The sequence below is a fragment of the Bidens hawaiensis genome, unplaced genomic scaffold, assembly GCF_021521415.1.
Source record: "Bidens hawaiensis isolate Kalapana, Puna unplaced genomic scaffold, B.hawaiensis_p1.1 tig00002553_1, whole genome shotgun sequence".
Classification (NCBI taxonomy): Eukaryota; Viridiplantae; Streptophyta; class Magnoliopsida; order Asterales; family Asteraceae; genus Bidens; species Bidens hawaiensis.
Window position 1 is genome coordinate 3,070,949 of NW_027491139.1, and position 17,783 is coordinate 3,088,731.

At 35.2% G+C, this 17,783-nt stretch overlaps 3 protein-coding genes across 7 annotated transcripts; 2 read left to right on the top strand and 1 right to left on the bottom strand.

Annotated features, from left to right (window-relative positions):
* Positions 1-478: 478 nt before the first annotated feature.
* LOC143620222 (uncharacterized) lies at positions 479-3,954 on the top strand. Of its 5 annotated transcripts, XM_077091958.1 has the most exons (5): positions 479-599; positions 2,933-2,992; positions 3,118-3,197; positions 3,368-3,494; positions 3,578-3,954. In XM_077091958.1, the coding sequence occupies exons 2-5, from the start codon at positions 2,990-2,992 to the stop codon at positions 3,833-3,835; spliced, it is 468 nt and encodes a 155-aa protein (XP_076948073.1). In that variant the 5' UTR covers positions 479-599; positions 2,933-2,989; the 3' UTR covers positions 3,836-3,954. The 5 variants fall into 5 exon arrangements, 4 of the variants coding, with proteins under 4 accessions (XP_076948073.1, XP_076948071.1, XP_076948072.1 ...); XM_077091956.1 differs by having other exon boundaries at positions 488-599; positions 2,933-3,197; XM_077091957.1 differs by lacking the exon at positions 479-599 and adding an exon at positions 1,996-2,314 and having other exon boundaries at positions 2,933-3,197.
* A 3,587-nt stretch (positions 3,955-7,541) lies between these two features.
* Positions 7,542-10,043, top strand: LOC143620223 (silicon efflux transporter LSI2-like). Its single transcript, XM_077091959.1, has 3 exons — positions 7,542-8,667; positions 8,750-8,941; positions 9,689-10,043. Exons 1-3 carry the CDS (start codon positions 7,542-7,544, stop codon positions 9,952-9,954), a joined length of 1,584 nt encoding a protein of 527 aa, XP_076948074.1. The 3' UTR covers positions 9,955-10,043.
* A 527-nt stretch (positions 10,044-10,570) lies between these two features.
* On the bottom strand, positions 10,571-13,711 carry LOC143620404 (short-chain dehydrogenase TIC 32, chloroplastic-like). The gene is made up of 8 exons (XM_077092112.1): positions 13,603-13,711; positions 12,056-12,287; positions 11,838-11,917; positions 11,592-11,745; positions 11,426-11,504; positions 11,224-11,320; positions 11,089-11,135; positions 10,571-10,846 (listed from the first exon to the last, which is right to left on the bottom strand). The coding sequence occupies exons 1-8, from the start codon at positions 13,709-13,711 to the stop codon at positions 10,688-10,690; spliced, it is 957 nt and encodes a 318-aa protein (XP_076948227.1). The 3' UTR covers positions 10,571-10,687.
* Between the last annotated feature and the right edge of the window lie 4,072 nt (positions 13,712-17,783).

A 17,783-nucleotide genomic window follows, 5' to 3' on the forward strand; every position in this document is an offset into this window, starting at 1 on the left:
TCAAGGAAGGTTAAAAAAAATGGATCTCTCATGCCCATTTAAACCACAAAAATAGTTTAAAAAAAAATCCATTTCAATTCAAGTTGAAACCCACTGTTGAACTGGTGGGCAAAAATGCCGGTTCTGGACCCGACCCGGCAGTTCCTACCCGGAACCAGACCCAACTCGACCCATGGGTACGGACTGAGTTTTATGGTTTCTCACTGGAACCAGAACCGACCCGGACCCGCCGAAACCGGTTAGTAAGCGGTCAAAACCAGATCCGACCCTACCAGAAACACGATAAAAACCCGGTCAAATACCCGACCATATCCGGAATTGGATCCTAGCCGACCTGGTTCTTGACTTTTGTTGACCATACCTAAAACCGGTTCCTACCTAGTTACGGTTCTTGAAAATACCCAGTTAAAAACACAACTTTCTTTTCTAAGTTTTGGGCCCAACTCATTTAGCCCATTTGGTAGTTATATGTTGTAAGTTCTAAAAAAATCAAAACGACGCCGTTAACCAGATACAGCCGAGTGTCTCCATTTCGTATTCGCCTGCCTGATCGAATCGAAGTATTTGAAACCCTAGCACTTGAGCTGTTAAATTCTAAGGTAATATTCATCATGATTGATTCTTAGTTACTACACGTATGTTATTAGATTAGGTTTCTGTTTGGATCTTCGATTGACAAATTGCTAGGGTTTCATGTCTATTAGTTGCGATTATTATGTTCTATAACACAGTGAAAACTAGATCGAAGCAACATATGTTCTAGAAGCTATAAACTTGATTTTAATGGTTTAGAAATATATAAGTGTTTGTATTTGCTTTTAGGGAGTTACTTATTTCAACTCGTTTTTAAAAGTACTAGTGTTGTAGAACTCGCTTTGCGCTAGTTGGCACTGTCTAGCGGTTAATAGGGACTGATCGGTTTGGAAACTCTGTATGTAATTTTCAGTTTTACACACATGTCTGAAAATGTATGTTTCAGTTAATCTAGACTTTATAAGCCATTTAATGTAACATTAAGGGGGTGTTTGGGATTCCTTGTTTTACCTCCTTATAACTTTTCATTAATTAACTGCCACGCACGAGCCCATAGAAAGGATTTAGCGCCCCTCTCTAGATAAGAAGCAGAACGTGCCATCACCTACAGCCCTTTCCTCTGCCGGGGACTTCCACGAAATGAAAACGGGCGGCATCGCCATATGCTCAACTTTTGTTGCCCTGGTTTATATCCCGGAGTACTCCTATGGCCGATCTGTCACCCAACCTACTTTAACAACCTAAAGGCGTCCCGTTAAACTTTTCCTCTCACAATATAAGCAACCCCAAACACCTTATTACTTTCAAAAAGTTTTATAAGTTGGTGAAAATAAGCAATCTCAAACACCCCTAAGTATTCTCTAGATTTTTCATCTACTAAGACAAATAGTATTTATATCTTGTAATTCTTAGACAAAAGTTACAATAAATAGTTTTATCTTTCACTTTCTTTTTTCATGGTGTCAAGAGCAAGAACTTGATCCATGTATAAAACCATCCGTTTTTTCTTCTCTCTTTTCTCTGCCTTTGCAATATGACAAACTCTAGTGGTGACACCCTTCCCCTCTTCTTCTACCGATACCCAACGTTTACCTTTTACAAACAATGCTAACTTTGTTAATGTTATTTTGACTCATGATTACCTCCCTTTGAAACTCCAAATCATAATCATCGTTTAAAACTGTGGGGCTTCTTGACCACATCTCAGCCAAACCTCTGGTTCCCAATGACAAAACCAATAGGGACCGCAATGAAATCCCATGGTTTTAAAGACGGTGATGATTTGGGGTTTCCAAGAGAGGTAATTGTCTTGATTCAAAGTTACATTAACAATGTTAGCAATGTTTGTAAGAGATGAACGTGAGGTATCTGTAGGGGGGGGGGGGTTGCTACCACCGGAGTTTGTCATATTGCAACGGTAGAGAGAAGGAAAAAAATGATGGTTTTCAGTTTTAACAATGGTCAAGTTTTTGCTTTTGATAGCATGAAAAAATGCAAGTGAAAGATAAAAGTTGTTTATTGTATCTTTTGTTTAAGAATTACTAGATGTAAATACTACTTGTCTTAGTAGATGAAAAGCCTAGAGAATAATGTCAATCAATGTTACATTCATAGACTTGCACTGACCCTGTTTGTTGAAGAAGGTTCTGTAGATACATGCTTTGAGATAAATGAAGAGTGTTCTCGGAATCTCGGCAAAGGTGGCTTGAATGCCTAAGAAACAGTTTAAGTGACCAAGATTCTTCAGAAAATAACGAGAGTGAAATTTTGAAGTAGACAGGTGTTAAGTGTTAACCCCTCTCAACCCAAATGGCCGGAATTAGGGCCGATTAGGACTGATTGGCGATTAATTAGACCGTTTAATAATAAATAATCATTAGATCACTGATTAGAGACTAGTCATCGCAGATTTCCGACACTGCAAAATACTCATAATGGTTTTGTAGACATCTTGGGTGGTTCACACGAACATTTCTTTAATTTTCTTTTAAAGTTTCTCATGTATTGCTTGAATAAGGAACGATTTAAAAGTGTAGGTTGCAAATGGTTTAGTTATGTTACACATTGACCTCTTCCTCTTCTCTAGTCAAATTTGAAATGTTACATAGTAATGTAGGTACACTCACTTGGTCATTCTAAGGCCTACAAGTTTTAATTCTACTTCTGTCAACATTTTCTTTATATTTTTGTTCGTGTAGTTTACAATTAGCAAAATCAACTTGAATGTAAAGTTGAGTCGTTTCATCTGTCAAGTAAACAAGGAACAGCTATAAGGAATGACTTATTGTCTGGATGGTTTTAAAACCAGTATGCAGTTTCATCTTTAAAGTATATGATATTCATCATTCGTACTCTAAATCTCTAATCATGTGTGCATGTTTTCTGAACTAATTTGCAGGCTTTAAAAATCTCTTACCAGTGGAGGTAATTTTGTCAAAAAGATCATTTCCTGTAGATGGTTAGTTTTCTATCGAACTACAAAATCTACTAGCATCTTCAAGTAATTACATATTGTTGCTTTTATTGATCACATACATATTCAATTCAATCTTCATAACACAGATATGTTATTATTTAATGCAGGACAAAGATAATACTGTCATTTTAGATGAAAAAAGTGAAAGCCGGCTTTATGTTGGCAATCTTGATATGAGAATAACCGAGTAAGTACATACATAGCGCTTTGTACTTTAAACTGTACAATGCGTCGATTTAGCTTGTGTTTCTTTTATCTTAAACGGGCAAATAAGTTATATATTTGGTACATACAACCTCCTTAATTCTTTTATTTAAGTATTCTTATTACTAATATTGTAATTTTTAAACTTAACAGAGCTGCTTTAATAAAGATGTTTTCTCCATTTGGAAAGATTGTGTGTGAGGATTATCTATGGCATACGTGTGGCCCAAAACGTGGCGAGCCACGTGGCTACGCGTTTGTACAGTTCAGCACAAAGGAGGTTGGTACACGCATTTAAGTAATTTATTTATTTATTTATTTTTTGTCAAAATTCTGATTTTTTTATTTAAAGTGAGTATGCAGGAAGCTAAACTGGCTAAGGAGAAGATGCAAGGTAAGCTGGCATGTGGGCGCCCTTTGGATGTGCGGTTTGCTAGAGATAAGTATTTTGTTGAAACAGAGGGCAAAGTTGGGAAATTAAGTGGTGAGTCAAATAAGTCAAACAGGTTGGGTAATGGGCCGGGTCAAACGAGCCGAAATGCGAAAATAGCTGCGATAAAGAACAAATTGAAGGCCATGGAAGAAGAGGATCATGATAGGAAGAGGCAGAAACAGAGTTAGAACTATAAGTGTAAGCCTTTTACGTGTTGTGATTTTTGGGGAAAACTTGTATTTTCGAGTGGTTATGTTATTGTTTATGCTAGGTATACAAAAGGGGTGGCCCTTTTTTGGGTCGTGTACGTGCGGTTGCGGTTACTGTCTTTGCAGTTTAAGTAATAAATATAGTAATTTATGTGCTTTTGGTATATCGTTATTGAAGTTATTTCTTGATCGAGTGGCTCATCGCAATTAAAAATTATTTTGTTATGTATTAAAATATTTATACACCAAAAAGAACGGTTGGTGTTTATTAACTTATATTTGAACCCAGTCATATGCATTACACATTATTGGCTTTAACTAAAAAATTTAATCTTCGTTAGTGAAAAAAACAAATCGTGTAAGGATTCTTGAACAAAAAGAACGATTTTTGATATTTTAAAGGTAAATGATAACCATTGAAAATTTGTACGAACGTAAAGGACGAAAAATATAATTTACTTTAATTTTTATAAGCGTTAAACTATAGTTATAATAATGTGTAGTAATAATAATTATGTTACATTTTACAAGTGGAGTGATTATTATTACTCCACTTATATACTGCTATAGTAATTACGAAAATGCCACCGTTTCCGTTTATCAGTTCACTTGGTATGTTTTGTACAATAATTTTGTTTGTTTGTAAGTTTATCTTACGTGTAACTGTCAAAAATTACATCTACTTTATAGATGATGTGTGCTGAATTACATTTTCAAAATTCAACTACAATTTTCAAAGACAAAGACATGTGAATAATAGCACTCATGAGTCATGAATACGAAAGGTGGGTCCACCCATCTTTTTCTATGGCAAATAAATTCATTTTGATCTGATTATTTTTGAATAATGCCCGAATCCGATACAACTTATTATTTTAAAAGAAAAAAACAATTTTTGACACCGTTACAGCCTAACTAATATCCCGTGTGATACTTTCATTTGACAGACCATGTTGAGAAAACTACTTATTATTACAAAAATACATATTTATTAATATCTTATTTTCATGTTTGGTAAACCAACAAGCCTTGTCTCAACTCTCCAACTCTTTTGTTCTATATCATGTATGAATCCACACCATTTAATTTCACCCCTAGAAACAACCTGCAATTCTATTTCCATCTACAGAAGCCACGTACCTCGTATCCGCCATTCGCTGCTGCATGATCATTCAGTGTCACCTTGATTTACTAGCCCAAATCGCTTAATTCGAGTCGACTATTGTTTGGTCAGTACGTTCTTATAATTTTCCAATTCATTGTTAAGTTTATGTTCTTCATTGCATGTGTCAACACATATATGATCTATGTTTTCTACTCGGAGTTGTTTGATTATCGGTTTTGATCAACTTTGTTTGATATATATATTTTTGTTCGAGTTCTCCTTTTGATGCCAACATGCATTCATGACTCGTGTGTAAATGAGCCAAGTCAAAGCTATTCGAGATTGGCTCGCTGAAAACATGATCCTAACCGATTTAAACGAGTTTGAGCCTAAACTCTAGCTTATATTGAAGCTCATTCAATAAACGAGTTGGAACCTGAGCTTCACACACCGACTTTGACTATAATTTTTATTTCATATATTAAAGTATTAAACACATATTTAGATGATGTTTATCACTATATATATACAATATAAATAGCAAATAATATATATGATATTAAAATTGAATATGTAATCATATTTATATACATATAGGGCCGAGATCTAGATCTAGTTGAAAACTATAGCATAATAATCACTTTAGTGTTAGCACTAGCATTAACACAAACATTCAAATCTACGTTAATTTGTTTTGTATTTGATCCTAGCTAACACTATAAATATATAGCTAGAAGTATATATATAAATAAATTATTGAATATTTAAACGATCCAAGCACAAGCTTGAAATTCTGTCTACGGGTTGACTTGGAAATCTGCAAATAGAAAAAAGTAACCAAGCTTTTAAGGGATTGATTCTTGAATTGGTAGATTCTTTATTTGCTCTTTTTTGAACTTTATGCCACTTTTGCGTTGAGATACTATTTTATTTTGACCCTAAGATTAATAATCTTTTATGATGCCGATGGCAGAGCATGGTAACAAACTAACAATATTCTTTGACAAATATAAGATTAATACTACAAAACCTAAATTTTTATGAAATTCACAAAACCTACAACTTTTATAAAATTTTACTAAACATATCGACCTAACGATTTGTTTAATTTAACGAGTCCACCCGTTAACTAGTTTTTGGCCCACCCGGTTGTTACATCTTACCTATCCACTTAACACACATTTAGAGGTGCATAAATCGGGTTTTTCAAATACCCAGGTTCGGGTATGATCGGGTATTGGTAAAAACCAGGTCAGGTTTGGGTCCAGGTATTGCCTCTAAAAACCATACAATATCCATCGGATTCGGGTAGGGTATAGAACCGGGTATTTGAATACCCTATTTTCGGGTATTGAAAAAACTCTATTTGTGGGTTTTTTCGGGCTTTTTTTCCAGGTATTTTTCGGGTATAGATTGGATTTTTTAAAAGGTTGCGCTTTTAGGGGTATTTTTCGGGTATTTTTAAGGTATTTTTCGGGTATACATCGGGTATTTGAAATACCCGGTTTCGGGTATTGGAAAACCGCGGTTCCGGGTATGGAACCCGTTCGTGTTTTCGGGTATCACCGGGTACAAATCCGGTCCGGTTCGGGTTTTAGTGCCGAAATGCATACCCTATCCGTACCCTACGGGTAGGGTCGGGTACGGATTCGGGTATTAAAAAAATGGTTCCAGGTTTTTATTTCGGGTCCGGGTTTTTTGTGCACCTCTACACACATTTGCTACTTGATTACTACCTTAGTCCTCAGCTAGAAGCATGGACCGATTAGGAGACATGATTGGTGTGCAAGTTAATCAATAAACATTAATAGTTAATTACTTTGTGGATAATTATCATTTATAATTCTTATCGAGTTATGATAAGATATGTGTTAGATAACTATTATAGAATTAATTAATTGAATTCTAGTTATAGTCATATGTGTATAGGTTTGTTATATATACCGTGTTTAGGGTAAGAACATTGTAATCAAGTTTTAGAGTCAGATTTTTTGATCAAATCAAATACGTGTTCGTTTTTGGCGAGTTATGTAAATTCATTCTTGAATTGGCTTACAGGATTTGAAGTGTGAAATAGTTAAGAGAGAATGTTTTATTACATTAGTTATAACAATATTAAAGATTATTAAATGTTTTGTGCAGAGTCAGTCATATAGTGGTCCACCGTTTTTGTAACTTGCAGATATAAATGCTATGAAAAGCTGTCAATTTCGTTTGCTTATCTTTCTCTGTGTACCTCTTATACCCACAAACTTCTCTCAACTTATTAATATACTTAGATCAACTTCAATTTAATATATGATCCATCCTTAATCTTTCTACATATATCTCCTTCATAATCTTCTTATTTCTTATCAAGGTATCTTTTTCAATTTGAATTTTAATGATACACTTATTAGTTTTGATCATGTTACTAGATAGTGCCCACTTTTGATAACAAGTTTCTAGCTTATGCCAAACTGATTGTAATCTTTATGTTCTTTCGGTTATCGTAATTCGAGTAATAGTTGCTTCATTTGTTTATATTCAGGGTGTGTAGATAATCAAAAACTGAATTGGCTGTTAAACATTTAGGCAACCATGGTTCTAGCACCTGCTATCAAAGTGGTTCTTGGCTCTATAGCCTTTGCTATATTTTGGGTCTTGGCGGTTTTTCCAGCCGTCCCGTTTATGCCCATTGGACGAACCGCAGGCTCGCTTCTTGGTGGTATGCTAATGGTCTTGTTTCAGGTTCTAACACCTGATCAAGCCTTTGAATCCATTGATCTTCCAATTCTTGGTTTATTGTTTGGAACAATGGTTGTTAGTGTTTATCTTGAACGAGCCGATATGTTTAAGTATTTAGGTAAGCTTCTTTCTTGGAAAAGCCAAGGATCAAAGGACTTGTTGTGTAGAATCTGCTTAATATCTGCAATCTCGAGTGCTTTTTTCACTAACGACACGTCGTGTGTTGTCTTAACCGAGTTTGTACTTAAGATAGCTCGACAGCAAAACCTCCCACCACATCCGTTTTTACTAGCACTTGCTTCGAGTGCTAATATTGGATCGGCTGCTACACCGATTGGTAACCCTCAGAATCTAGTGATAGCGGTTCAAAGTAAGATCCCGTTTGGGGAATTCTTGTTTGGGATCGCGTGTGCTACTTTGGTGGGCATTTGTGTAAACGCGTTGATATTATTATGTATGTTTTGGAAGCTGTTATCGATTCAGAAAGACGAAGAAGAGCCTCCGGTTGAAGTAACGCCTGAAGAAGATGTGAATTCACATAGGTTTTCACCTGCTACGATGTCGCATCTTTCGACTCAAAATTCGAATGAAATCATGAGTGTTCATAGCTCGCCAAGTGTAAATGGACACATAGATAGTAATAGTATTAATACTCTTAGGAACCGTATAACTTCGGGTGACAATGAGATTCTTAGAGATGAAAATGGCTTGAAAGACGAGGCAGAGAAGAAGGACGAACGGGTTGTTTCAAGGGTTTCTTCGGCGTATGGATTCATGAGTGCAAATTCTGATTTGGGTTTGGAGGAAAATGAAAAGCCTGCTAAATGGAAGATAATACTATGGAAAACAGGAGTGTATACGATTACGGTGGGGATGTTGGTTTCGTTTCTATTGGGACTTAATATGTCATGGACCGCGATTACAGCCGCATTGGCTCTTGTGATTCTTGATTTCAAGGATGCTCGACCGTGTTTAGAGAAGCTACATTCTTTGTAATTGGGGCTAAAGCACTAATTTAATTTTATAGCTTACATGCTTACAATTATTTATTTTCATCACTCAGGTTTCTTATTCACTGTTGGTATTCTTTTGTGGAATGTTTGTGACCGTTGAAGGGTTTAACAGAACCGGACTCCCAAGTGCCGTATGGGTCTTTATGGAACCTTATGCGCGAATTGACCGAATTAGTGGTGTAGCGGTTCTTGCAGCTGTTATACTTGTTCTATCAAATCTAGCTTCAAATGTGCCAACAGGTATTCTTTACATTCACTACCAACATTTTCTTTAGGCGTGTTCATAAACCGTTATAAACCGATTGACACTGTCCAAACTGAAGCAAATCTAGGCTTCTAAATGAACCAAGCACATGAATGGGCATGTTCGTGTACGCTCGTTAAAGGTTAACTGACCAAACGATCAAACACGGAGATTAAAAACAAAACAGTGTTTTCTTGTAAAGGTGTTCATCGGTTTGGATATCGGATATTCGATTTTATTGCACACCCCTTTTTTCTTGTTCATGTTTGTTCATTAAGAACATGAGCAGGCTCGTGTCCGTTTTATTAATAGTATAAACGAATTGTTCACGAACGTAAACAAACCAATGAACATTGATGAATGGACATAACCGAGTGAACACCAATCAAAAGTAAACGTGAACATCAGTCTGTTGGGCCTAAAGAAATTAATAAAGTCGGACTAAATTGTAACGAGCATAAAGTTTTTAAATGAATATATAAACAAATATAAACAAACAAATGTAAACTAACAAACGTAAGTGAACGAACATTAACAAACGTTCAGGAACATAATGGATGAACGAGATATGTGCTCATGTTCATCCTTTAACTAATGGAAAAAAGAGGTTTGTTCATGTTTGTTCGTTTATTCAAACATAAAGAACTTTCCACCAAACAGTTCACTGAATGCTTGATTCGTTTACAGTCTAGTTCAGATTTGAAAAACGGGGTTTAATGTTTCGCTTTTTGTGATGAATTCAGTGTTGTTGCTGGGAGGAAGGGTGGCGGCAGCTGCTGCTGTTATATCACCGGAAAAAGAAAAGAAAGCATGGTTAATATTAGCTTGGGTGAGCACGGTGGCCGGGAACCTTTCACTACTAGGGTCAGCAGCTAATCTGATTGTATGTGAACAAGCTCGTCGCGCTCAGAATGTCGGATACAATCTTACATTCTGGGATCATCTTAAATTTTGTGACCCTTCGACCGTCATAGTTACAGCTATTGGTTTGACACTTATAAGGGCATAGACATACATCAATTATAGAACAATTTTGTTTTGCAAAATGTAAAAAGAACTTTGAAATTTTAGTTTTGTAAATTCACTGCTGTGTGATATTGATTTCAATGTACATTTGTCTTAAGCATATTATCTTTTTTTTTTCTTTTGTTGTTAATTTGTTATAATGCTCAATCCATATATATACAGTGCATATCCAAAAATAGATTATTACATGGGGCAAAATATTGGTCGGATCAAAACGAGTCGTTTAAAACACAAGAAAGCGATGATAAATATACGAAACAAATTATTATAATTAAAAAAAAGGTACATCAAATATGATTCAAACAAATTACATAAGCATCTTCATTAGTAATATTGGTAAGTTCATCATTTTTAAAATAAAGGCTTTGTTATTGTGGTTCGACGAGCCAGTTCCAACGCAGATAAAATGAGTTCAATCGGAGTTCCTTTGAGCACGTACATACCCTGCTTTATGTATATATGGAGATGTTCTTTCCGGTAGATTAAATTATTGCAAGTAAAAAAAAAATTAAACTTAAATCGTTTAATTTTTTCTATCAAATGGTTTATGTTTTCTAACACTTTCACTTCTGATGTCTGTATTATGTACATCAAAAATATCCCATTAAACTAATTATTTCAAATATATATTCTGTCAAAATGACAGCTATGTATATTTGTTCTGTATAAAACTATTCATAGTCTGGTTGCTAAAAATCAAAATTTTTGCCCAAGCTTTACTTGATTAAATTCATGCTAAAATCCCACAATCTCTTGGCCAAACCCCAGTCTTTACCTAGCTTTGTTGTTTTCGCCAAGTTACTATCTGAAAAATATGCACCACTTACACCTTTCACCTGCGGGTGCAGTGCAACATAACATGTCGTAGCAGCCCCCTACACCAAAAGAGAATATATATAATTAAGGTTTTATCACTTTATGTATTAAGTTAAAATGAAAGGGGTCATACGGGTCAAGCCAGCGGATCGAAAATGATCCCAAGATTTTTAAAAATGCTTTCAAGTTATATCTTAAAGCACATTTTTTAGTTAGTAAAAAATCATATGGTTTTATAAAACTCATAGTAAAAAATGGATAAAATAGTCGTTGACTCGTACTAAATTTACACGTTACTAGCCTGCTGAACATTTTTCATCAGAAGGCCGGTGAGCTTGCTAACAAAACCTGCATTTAAACATAACAGCAACATTACATAAGATTAACTAATATAATTATCTTTTCCCTTTTTATGGTAAATATTCAACAACATTACCTTCAGCAAAGCTGGGAGGATTAAAAACGTGGCGAAACAAGTTTGTTGAGATTACTCCGGGATGAAGAGAATTTGCAGTTATTTCTGCTCCTTCTTCCTGTCCATGTAACAAATAACCTCACTTCAACAATATGATAAAATTTAACGATACAGTTATTGTAATATGTTCATATAGTAGCTTATGAAAATGAAAAGGTTATACCTTTAGATGTCTTGTAAGCTCATTAGCATGCAGAATGTTGGCTATCTTTGATTGACCATATGCTTGATATTTACCATACCTGTACAACAAAACAAAGCAAGTTAAAGCGAAATTGTGATGAAATGATGAATCAATCTTAAAGTGAAGTTTTTTTTACAAAACTTACGTTTTTTCATCGTTAATTTTATCAAACCGAATTCCTTCAGGATAAGTCATCCTATGTGCCCGTGATGACACATTGACAATTCTTCCTTCTTTCTTACTTTTACGTGCGGTTTTCTTCATATTGTCAAGCAAAAGATGTGTTAGAAGAAAGTGACCTGCAAATGTTATGGTTTTCGCAAATTCAAAACATGTTAACATAGCGCACAAAAACGATTTAAGAACCAAAGAAAACACACATGAAACATACCTAGATGGTTGGTGGCAAACTGTAGTTCTATATTATCTTTAGAGAGCATGAATGGAGTCATCATTATACCTGCATTGTTTCTTAACAAAACCAACACGGAAACAAAAACAGAGTTTAGTGATCACAATAAAAGGTTGTAATGTATAAACCATGCTAAAATGAGAACTAGTTTAAAGTTAACTTTGCAATCAAAATCATACGATTGCTTTAAATCTTACATTAACAAGTTCAATGATCGACCGCTTGAATTAAAATCAGAGGCGAATTTCCTAACAGATGCCAGTGAACTAAGATCCAACTCCATTGCATCGACTTTAGCTGTTGGGATTTCTTTAACGATTGCTTCTTGAACCTGTTTACCCGCAGCCATATTCCTGACCCCCATCACCACATGGGCTCCACGCAGGGCTAGCACTCGTGCTGTTTCACGTCCAATGCCACTTGATCCTCCTGTTAACAGGGGTGCTCAGCATTCAAAAAAACTCGAAATGCAATTTGAATCGAATTCAAATTCCATATATGAATTCGATTTGAATTCAGTAATCCAATTTCTGATTTTCAATTCGATTCGAAATTCTAATTCAAATTATGCATTTTATTTTTATTTTTATTTTTATTTTATATACACACATGCAACTATAAAAGAGCTTATAATAAGACATTATGTTCTGACATTTAATAATCAGTCTAATGACCAACCCAAGAAACAATTACCCCAAATCACAAAATGCGTAAAATTCTAAATCCCTAATCTAGTAATCGGCTTTAGGTTTCTGCATTTGATTCCTAGTTCATTTAGTTTGTCACCTCATTTAACGGTTTGTTATTTGATTTTAATTTCTAGAGCAGTTTGTCAACTAGGGATGTTCAGTGTTAGACTCATACTCGAAAAACTCGAAATTTGATTCCACCGGTCTGATTCATGTTCAGTAATCATATTCGAATCCAACCTCAATTTTTCGAATCAAATTCGAATTCAAATTCAGTAACCGAATTTCGAAATAAATTCGTGTCCAGCTTCAAATTTTCAAAATATGAATAATTTGGTTCGATTAATTTGAGTATTCGAAATTTGATATCAGCGGGTCGTGCTTTCTTCGGCCCCTAAGACACTAAACTTTGTTATTAGTAGAATCATCATCATCATCATCGTACTCAGTAAATCCCACCAATAGCAAAGCTATGGTAGGGTCTGAGGAGGGTAAGATGTAGACTGTCTTACCTCTACCCTTTAGGAATAGAGAAGCTGCTTCCGGTGAGAGCCCCGGCTCGATAGTAGTTTTGCATCAAGCCTTGGACATAAGGCACGTAACACTCTACCATCGGGACACCGCCGATTGGTGCATGTACCATTGTCTTTCGGCTATCAACGCCACCACATGATGCCTGATTAACCTTCGGCCGTTTTTATCGTTATTTTCACGAGATTAGTAAAATAACGTCAAAATTTGTTTTTAGTAGAATATGATTTGCTATCCAAAAGGGGGTTGCGGACTTGTTGAATCGAACAACTGTATTCTTTTTGAATTAAATTACGTGACTTGATGCTAATAATTTTATTTTTTTGATTCGTTGAACACTCCTAAATTGTTAAAAATGTGTTCAAAATAAGAATACCATAGTTTGTCTTTTGATTTTCAAAGTAAACGCAAATCTGGCAACTATAGTCATTGATCCACTGAGTTCATGTAGATCATGTATTGCATTCAATGAATTCTTTTTTGCGTTAAAAAAAATATTAAACACTGATATGAGAAAGTGGAACCTGTAACAATGGCGGTGAGACCAGAGGCGTCAATTCCATCTGTAACCTGCTCGGCGGTTGAATGCTTTGAGAATCCAGATGCTCCTGTTGGTCTTCCAAACAGCCACATAGCTGCTAGTATCGAGTGACTGGAAACATGATTAATATATATATATATATATATATATATATATATGATGGAATGGATTATTAGCAAAACAAAAGGAGTGTCAGTGATGTGGCCACCTCGACACGGTACATATCAATCAATCACTGAAGCCGTGTTCCGGTTGCTCACGGATATGCTGAACTTGACTTCTAACTTCCACGTTACAAAAGTTGTCATTATGCAAGACACAACTATATAGTTTTTATCGTTTATATTATTCGTTTATAATGTTTATATATTTTTTAGATTTGATGATGAAAGAGTTTTATAAATAAATGTGATGTTGTAGTCCGATTTAAAAGCTACTTGGGTATGGAGATTGGAGAGACCATGACTTGCTTGTTTTTTTTACTATAAAATATTTCTTAATAATAAGTTTTAAAATATTAGATACTAATTTTTAGTATATCCCTACTTTATAGAATTCATGTCAAATATTTAGTGAGAGTAATTTTTAATTTAGTGATGTGTTATAACTCGTTTAGTTATTAATTTAATGAGATATTATAACCCGTTTAAGGGCTACCTGGGTTTCATGAGAGCCATGCCCGTGAATTCGGGTCAAATGCATGAAAAACCTCCATTTACAAAAAAAAAAAAAAACAATATGTAGCTTGAAAGGGTTTAGTGAGGTTTCGTTTATAGAAACATGATCAAATACATTTTATTATTAACATGAAAATAATAAGAACCAATTTGTTGTTATTATTAGGTTTATTTTTATAGGTGTTTTCTGTTATTTTTTGTTCGCGTTTGCTAATTTTTATATTTTGTTGTTATTATTAGATTTTTTCTATTGATGTTATAAGTTTTTGTTGGTATTTGTTGTTATTATTTTGTTCTTAATTTTGATTCTTTTGTTGTAATTTTTAGGTTTTTTCTTTGTTATTACAAATCATTGTTTATGTATATTGGTATTGTAGTTGGTTTTGTTTCTTACGTTCTCATTTTTTATAAATTGGCATTATTTCCTACGTTCTCATGTTAAGATTAAAATGTACATGAACCTTCCCCTTCGTTTATATATATTTAAGATATATAATAATTAAGAAGTTTGGCAACGCAATCACGTGATTGATCCACGTGGTTGGTTAGCCTTTTAATTTGCTTTTAAGTTGTTTTTCGTTTTTAAATTCGCGCCAGTTCGCCGCTGCAAAGTACAAGTTTTTTTACCTTTGATATCGCCAAATGATTCCTGCCAAATTCACGTCAACTCGTGGTCGCAACCGAATGTTTTTTCCCCGCGAGTTTTTTTGTCCATCGATTCTGGACAAATTCGCATCATGTAATGGCCACAACGCGCATATATTTTTCGCTTTCGCCAAGATCTATTTATGTAAACATGTTAATTTGTTGTATTTTGAGTATGGACGAATTAACTTATTGCTTTGATTTCAATGCCGTAATCTGATACCAGTCGAACTCGTGTCAGTTCACCACCACAATACATGGTTTTATGTGTACGATTTAGTGCTGACAACGTTGATTCCGATTGAATTCGTGTTAGTTCGCAAACGCAACACGCGGCTTTTTACATCACACTTTTTTGTCCCGCGATTCTACAATCTACGAATTCGTATCAGTTCGCAACTGCAACGCGCGTGTTTTTTTTGTTCACCGCATTTTTTTAATATTTTAAATATATTAAATTGTTGTATTTGGGTGTGGACGAATTTATGGTTTGCTTTATTTTTGGCGTCTTAAGCAGTTACCAACCGAAGTGTAATCGGTTAGTAACCGCAAAGTGTGTTTTGTTATGTTAATTTTGTTGTATTTTTGCGTTATCAAAGTTTTTTTTTTTTTTGGGGGGGGGTGTTATTACTGGTTTCATAACCCAGTACTGATCGAATTCACCTCGACTCATAGACGCACTGCACGATTTGATAAGTTGTATGAGTACGGTCGTCAATAACATTAACTCAGCGCAACGCACCGGGAATTTTCCTAGTTTTTAACAATAGTGAGAATTAATTCCTATTTGAGTCCTTATGCTTCCTGAGCCTCTCAAAGTCAAAAATGACATGAATGAGTCCCTGTGATTTATTGTCGTGTCCCTTTGAATCCCTCTGTCTATTAATCGTCTTAATTTGAGGGGCAGCATCAACTTTTCATTTTTCTACAAATCTCCTTATCAGTTTGCATCCTTTCCTCACCACTCCCTAGTCAGCTTGTGTCCCTCATCCATACATCCCTTGCCACCGGCGCCGCCACCTCCCATTTCCTGCCACCGTCCATCACTGTCATCACCATCTGCTCTTAACTAAAGGTCAAGTAAATTAAAAAACATTACGTGTTGATGAAATTGTGGTCAAGTTGTGAAGGGGCGGTTAAGTTATAACATATGAGTTAAATAATGAGAGCGTGGGCTTATGTTATATAGTTTATTTTCTATTTTTAATAATTTAAAAGGTTGACAGTTGACATGTTTAAATAAGAGAATTAAACGTGTCAACTAGAACACACATGTTTATCAAACATTTAGTCATTAAAATAGACTCCCTTACTATATTTGTGTTGTGTTCATGTCATGTCAGGAATTACGATTGGCACCCCATATTAGTTAAAACTCGATTCTAAACTTGTAAAAGATTATTGTTTATTAAATCATGCTTTAATAACATTGTATTGTGAATTGAAAACTTATGATTTAAGAAAGGTTTATTGGATATAAATAATCTCAACTACCGGCTTTTAGTTGCTGCCGGTCTCAACTAACAAAATGTTTGCGGTCCTATCTTTTAACATATTCGCTCTCAACGATCCGTGACTACAGAAGCTTAATGTCGTTAGTCTTTTGATGATGTGGGATGCTTGCATGTAAAAAACGGGTTTAAGTGGCAGTTACATGGCAAAACACTCACCCCCTTGTTACCACCATTTCACCACCACCGTCACCTCCCCCACAACCATTACCATCACCACCGTTTGTCTTTTATCTTCAATTTAGGCATATATGATCTAATCATCAATATAGTAATCCGGACGACAATAAAAAATATGAGGATGAAAAGGAACTGACTTTAAACCCTAATTTAAGGTATCCACAGTCAATTGCATTTGGAAGTGTTAGGATTAAAATCCTCAATTTTGTAGCCCTAGCTAATTGGGGATGAAGAAGGAGATTGAGCAAACACAAATTGACCGGTGATTAATTACAACTTAGTCGATGCGGATTAAGAAGAATATGATTCTTGAAACAAATTAAATTTTATGTATGGGCAATAGGAAGTGAGTTGGGGTTCCACCGATGGTACGTGTGGCTGGTTCGGCTAGGAATCAGAAAGAGAAAGAGTTTGGGTGGGGAGGGTTTGACGATGGTGGTGGCAGTGATGATGGTGACTGTGGTAGGGGTGGTTGTGATGGTGGTGGCAGGTAGTGGATGGTGACAGCAGTGGCGGGGGCACCCTATGGTCACCGGGTTCGGCTGAACCCGGTCTTTTTTCGGTTTTATATATAACCTATAGTATCGAACCAACGAGCTAACCCATCCTTTTTCGACGAGCGAACCCGATATCATTCTAAACAAGTATTTGAGCCCATTATTTGTGAAAAAAAAATTGGTAATGAATATTTTTATATAAAATATAAAACACTTTAAGAATTACTAACAAACATTATAAATGAGCCAATAATAATTCATATATAGATCATAAAACAAAATCCAAATTATTCATAGAATTGTCCAGTAACCAAAACCCAATTAACATTCTAAAACATAATACCTAAGTGAAAATTAAATAAAAAAACAAAAACAACATTCATCGCCTCATCGACCGATAAATTATGTTTATATCGACCAAATGGCCATCGCTTCATCGCCTTCGCTAATTCGCCTCAAGGCTTCAACCATCGCCTTACCTGCCGCACGGCCCGCACTTCAACCGGACAACAACAACGGCAGGCCGACCAACTCTTTCTTAAGATGAGCCGTCAATCGATCCAGACCTCACGGTGGATCTTTTTTTGATTTTCAATAAATAGATGGGTGACGACTATATATATATGATGTTTGCATTTGTTATATCGAAAATGA

Excerpts from the sequence above, each read along its gene's own strand:
- LOC143620404 (XM_077092112.1), bottom strand. The coding sequence starts at position 13,711 with ATGTGGCTGTTTGGAAGACCAACAGGAGCATCTGGATTCTCAAAGCAT. Across the intron at positions 11,918-12,055 it reads CGATCATTGAACTTGTTAAT|AAACAATGCAGGTATAATGA; the intron begins GTAAGATTTAAA and ends GGTTTTGTTAAG. Across the intron at positions 11,746-11,837 it reads GTTTGCCACCAACCATCTAG|GTCACTTTCTTCTAACACAT; the intron begins GTATGTTTCATG and ends TAACATTTGCAG.
- LOC143620223 (XM_077091959.1), top strand. The coding sequence starts at position 7,542 with ATGGTTCTAGCACCTGCTATCAAAGTGGTTCTTGGCTCTATAGCCTTT. Across the intron at positions 8,668-8,749 it reads TGCTCGACCGTGTTTAGAGA|AGGTTTCTTATTCACTGTTG; the intron begins AGCTACATTCTT and ends TTTTCATCACTC. Across the intron at positions 8,942-9,688 it reads AGCTTCAAATGTGCCAACAG|TGTTGTTGCTGGGAGGAAGG; the intron begins GTATTCTTTACA and ends TGATGAATTCAG.
- LOC143620222 (XM_077091956.1), top strand. The coding sequence starts at position 3,112 with ATGCAGGACAAAGATAATACTGTCATTTTAGATGAAAAAAGTGAAAGC. Across the intron at positions 3,198-3,367 it reads CTTGATATGAGAATAACCGA|AGCTGCTTTAATAAAGATGT; the intron begins GTAAGTACATAC and ends TAAACTTAACAG. Across the intron at positions 3,495-3,577 it reads TACAGTTCAGCACAAAGGAG|GAAGCTAAACTGGCTAAGGA; the intron begins GTTGGTACACGC and ends GTGAGTATGCAG.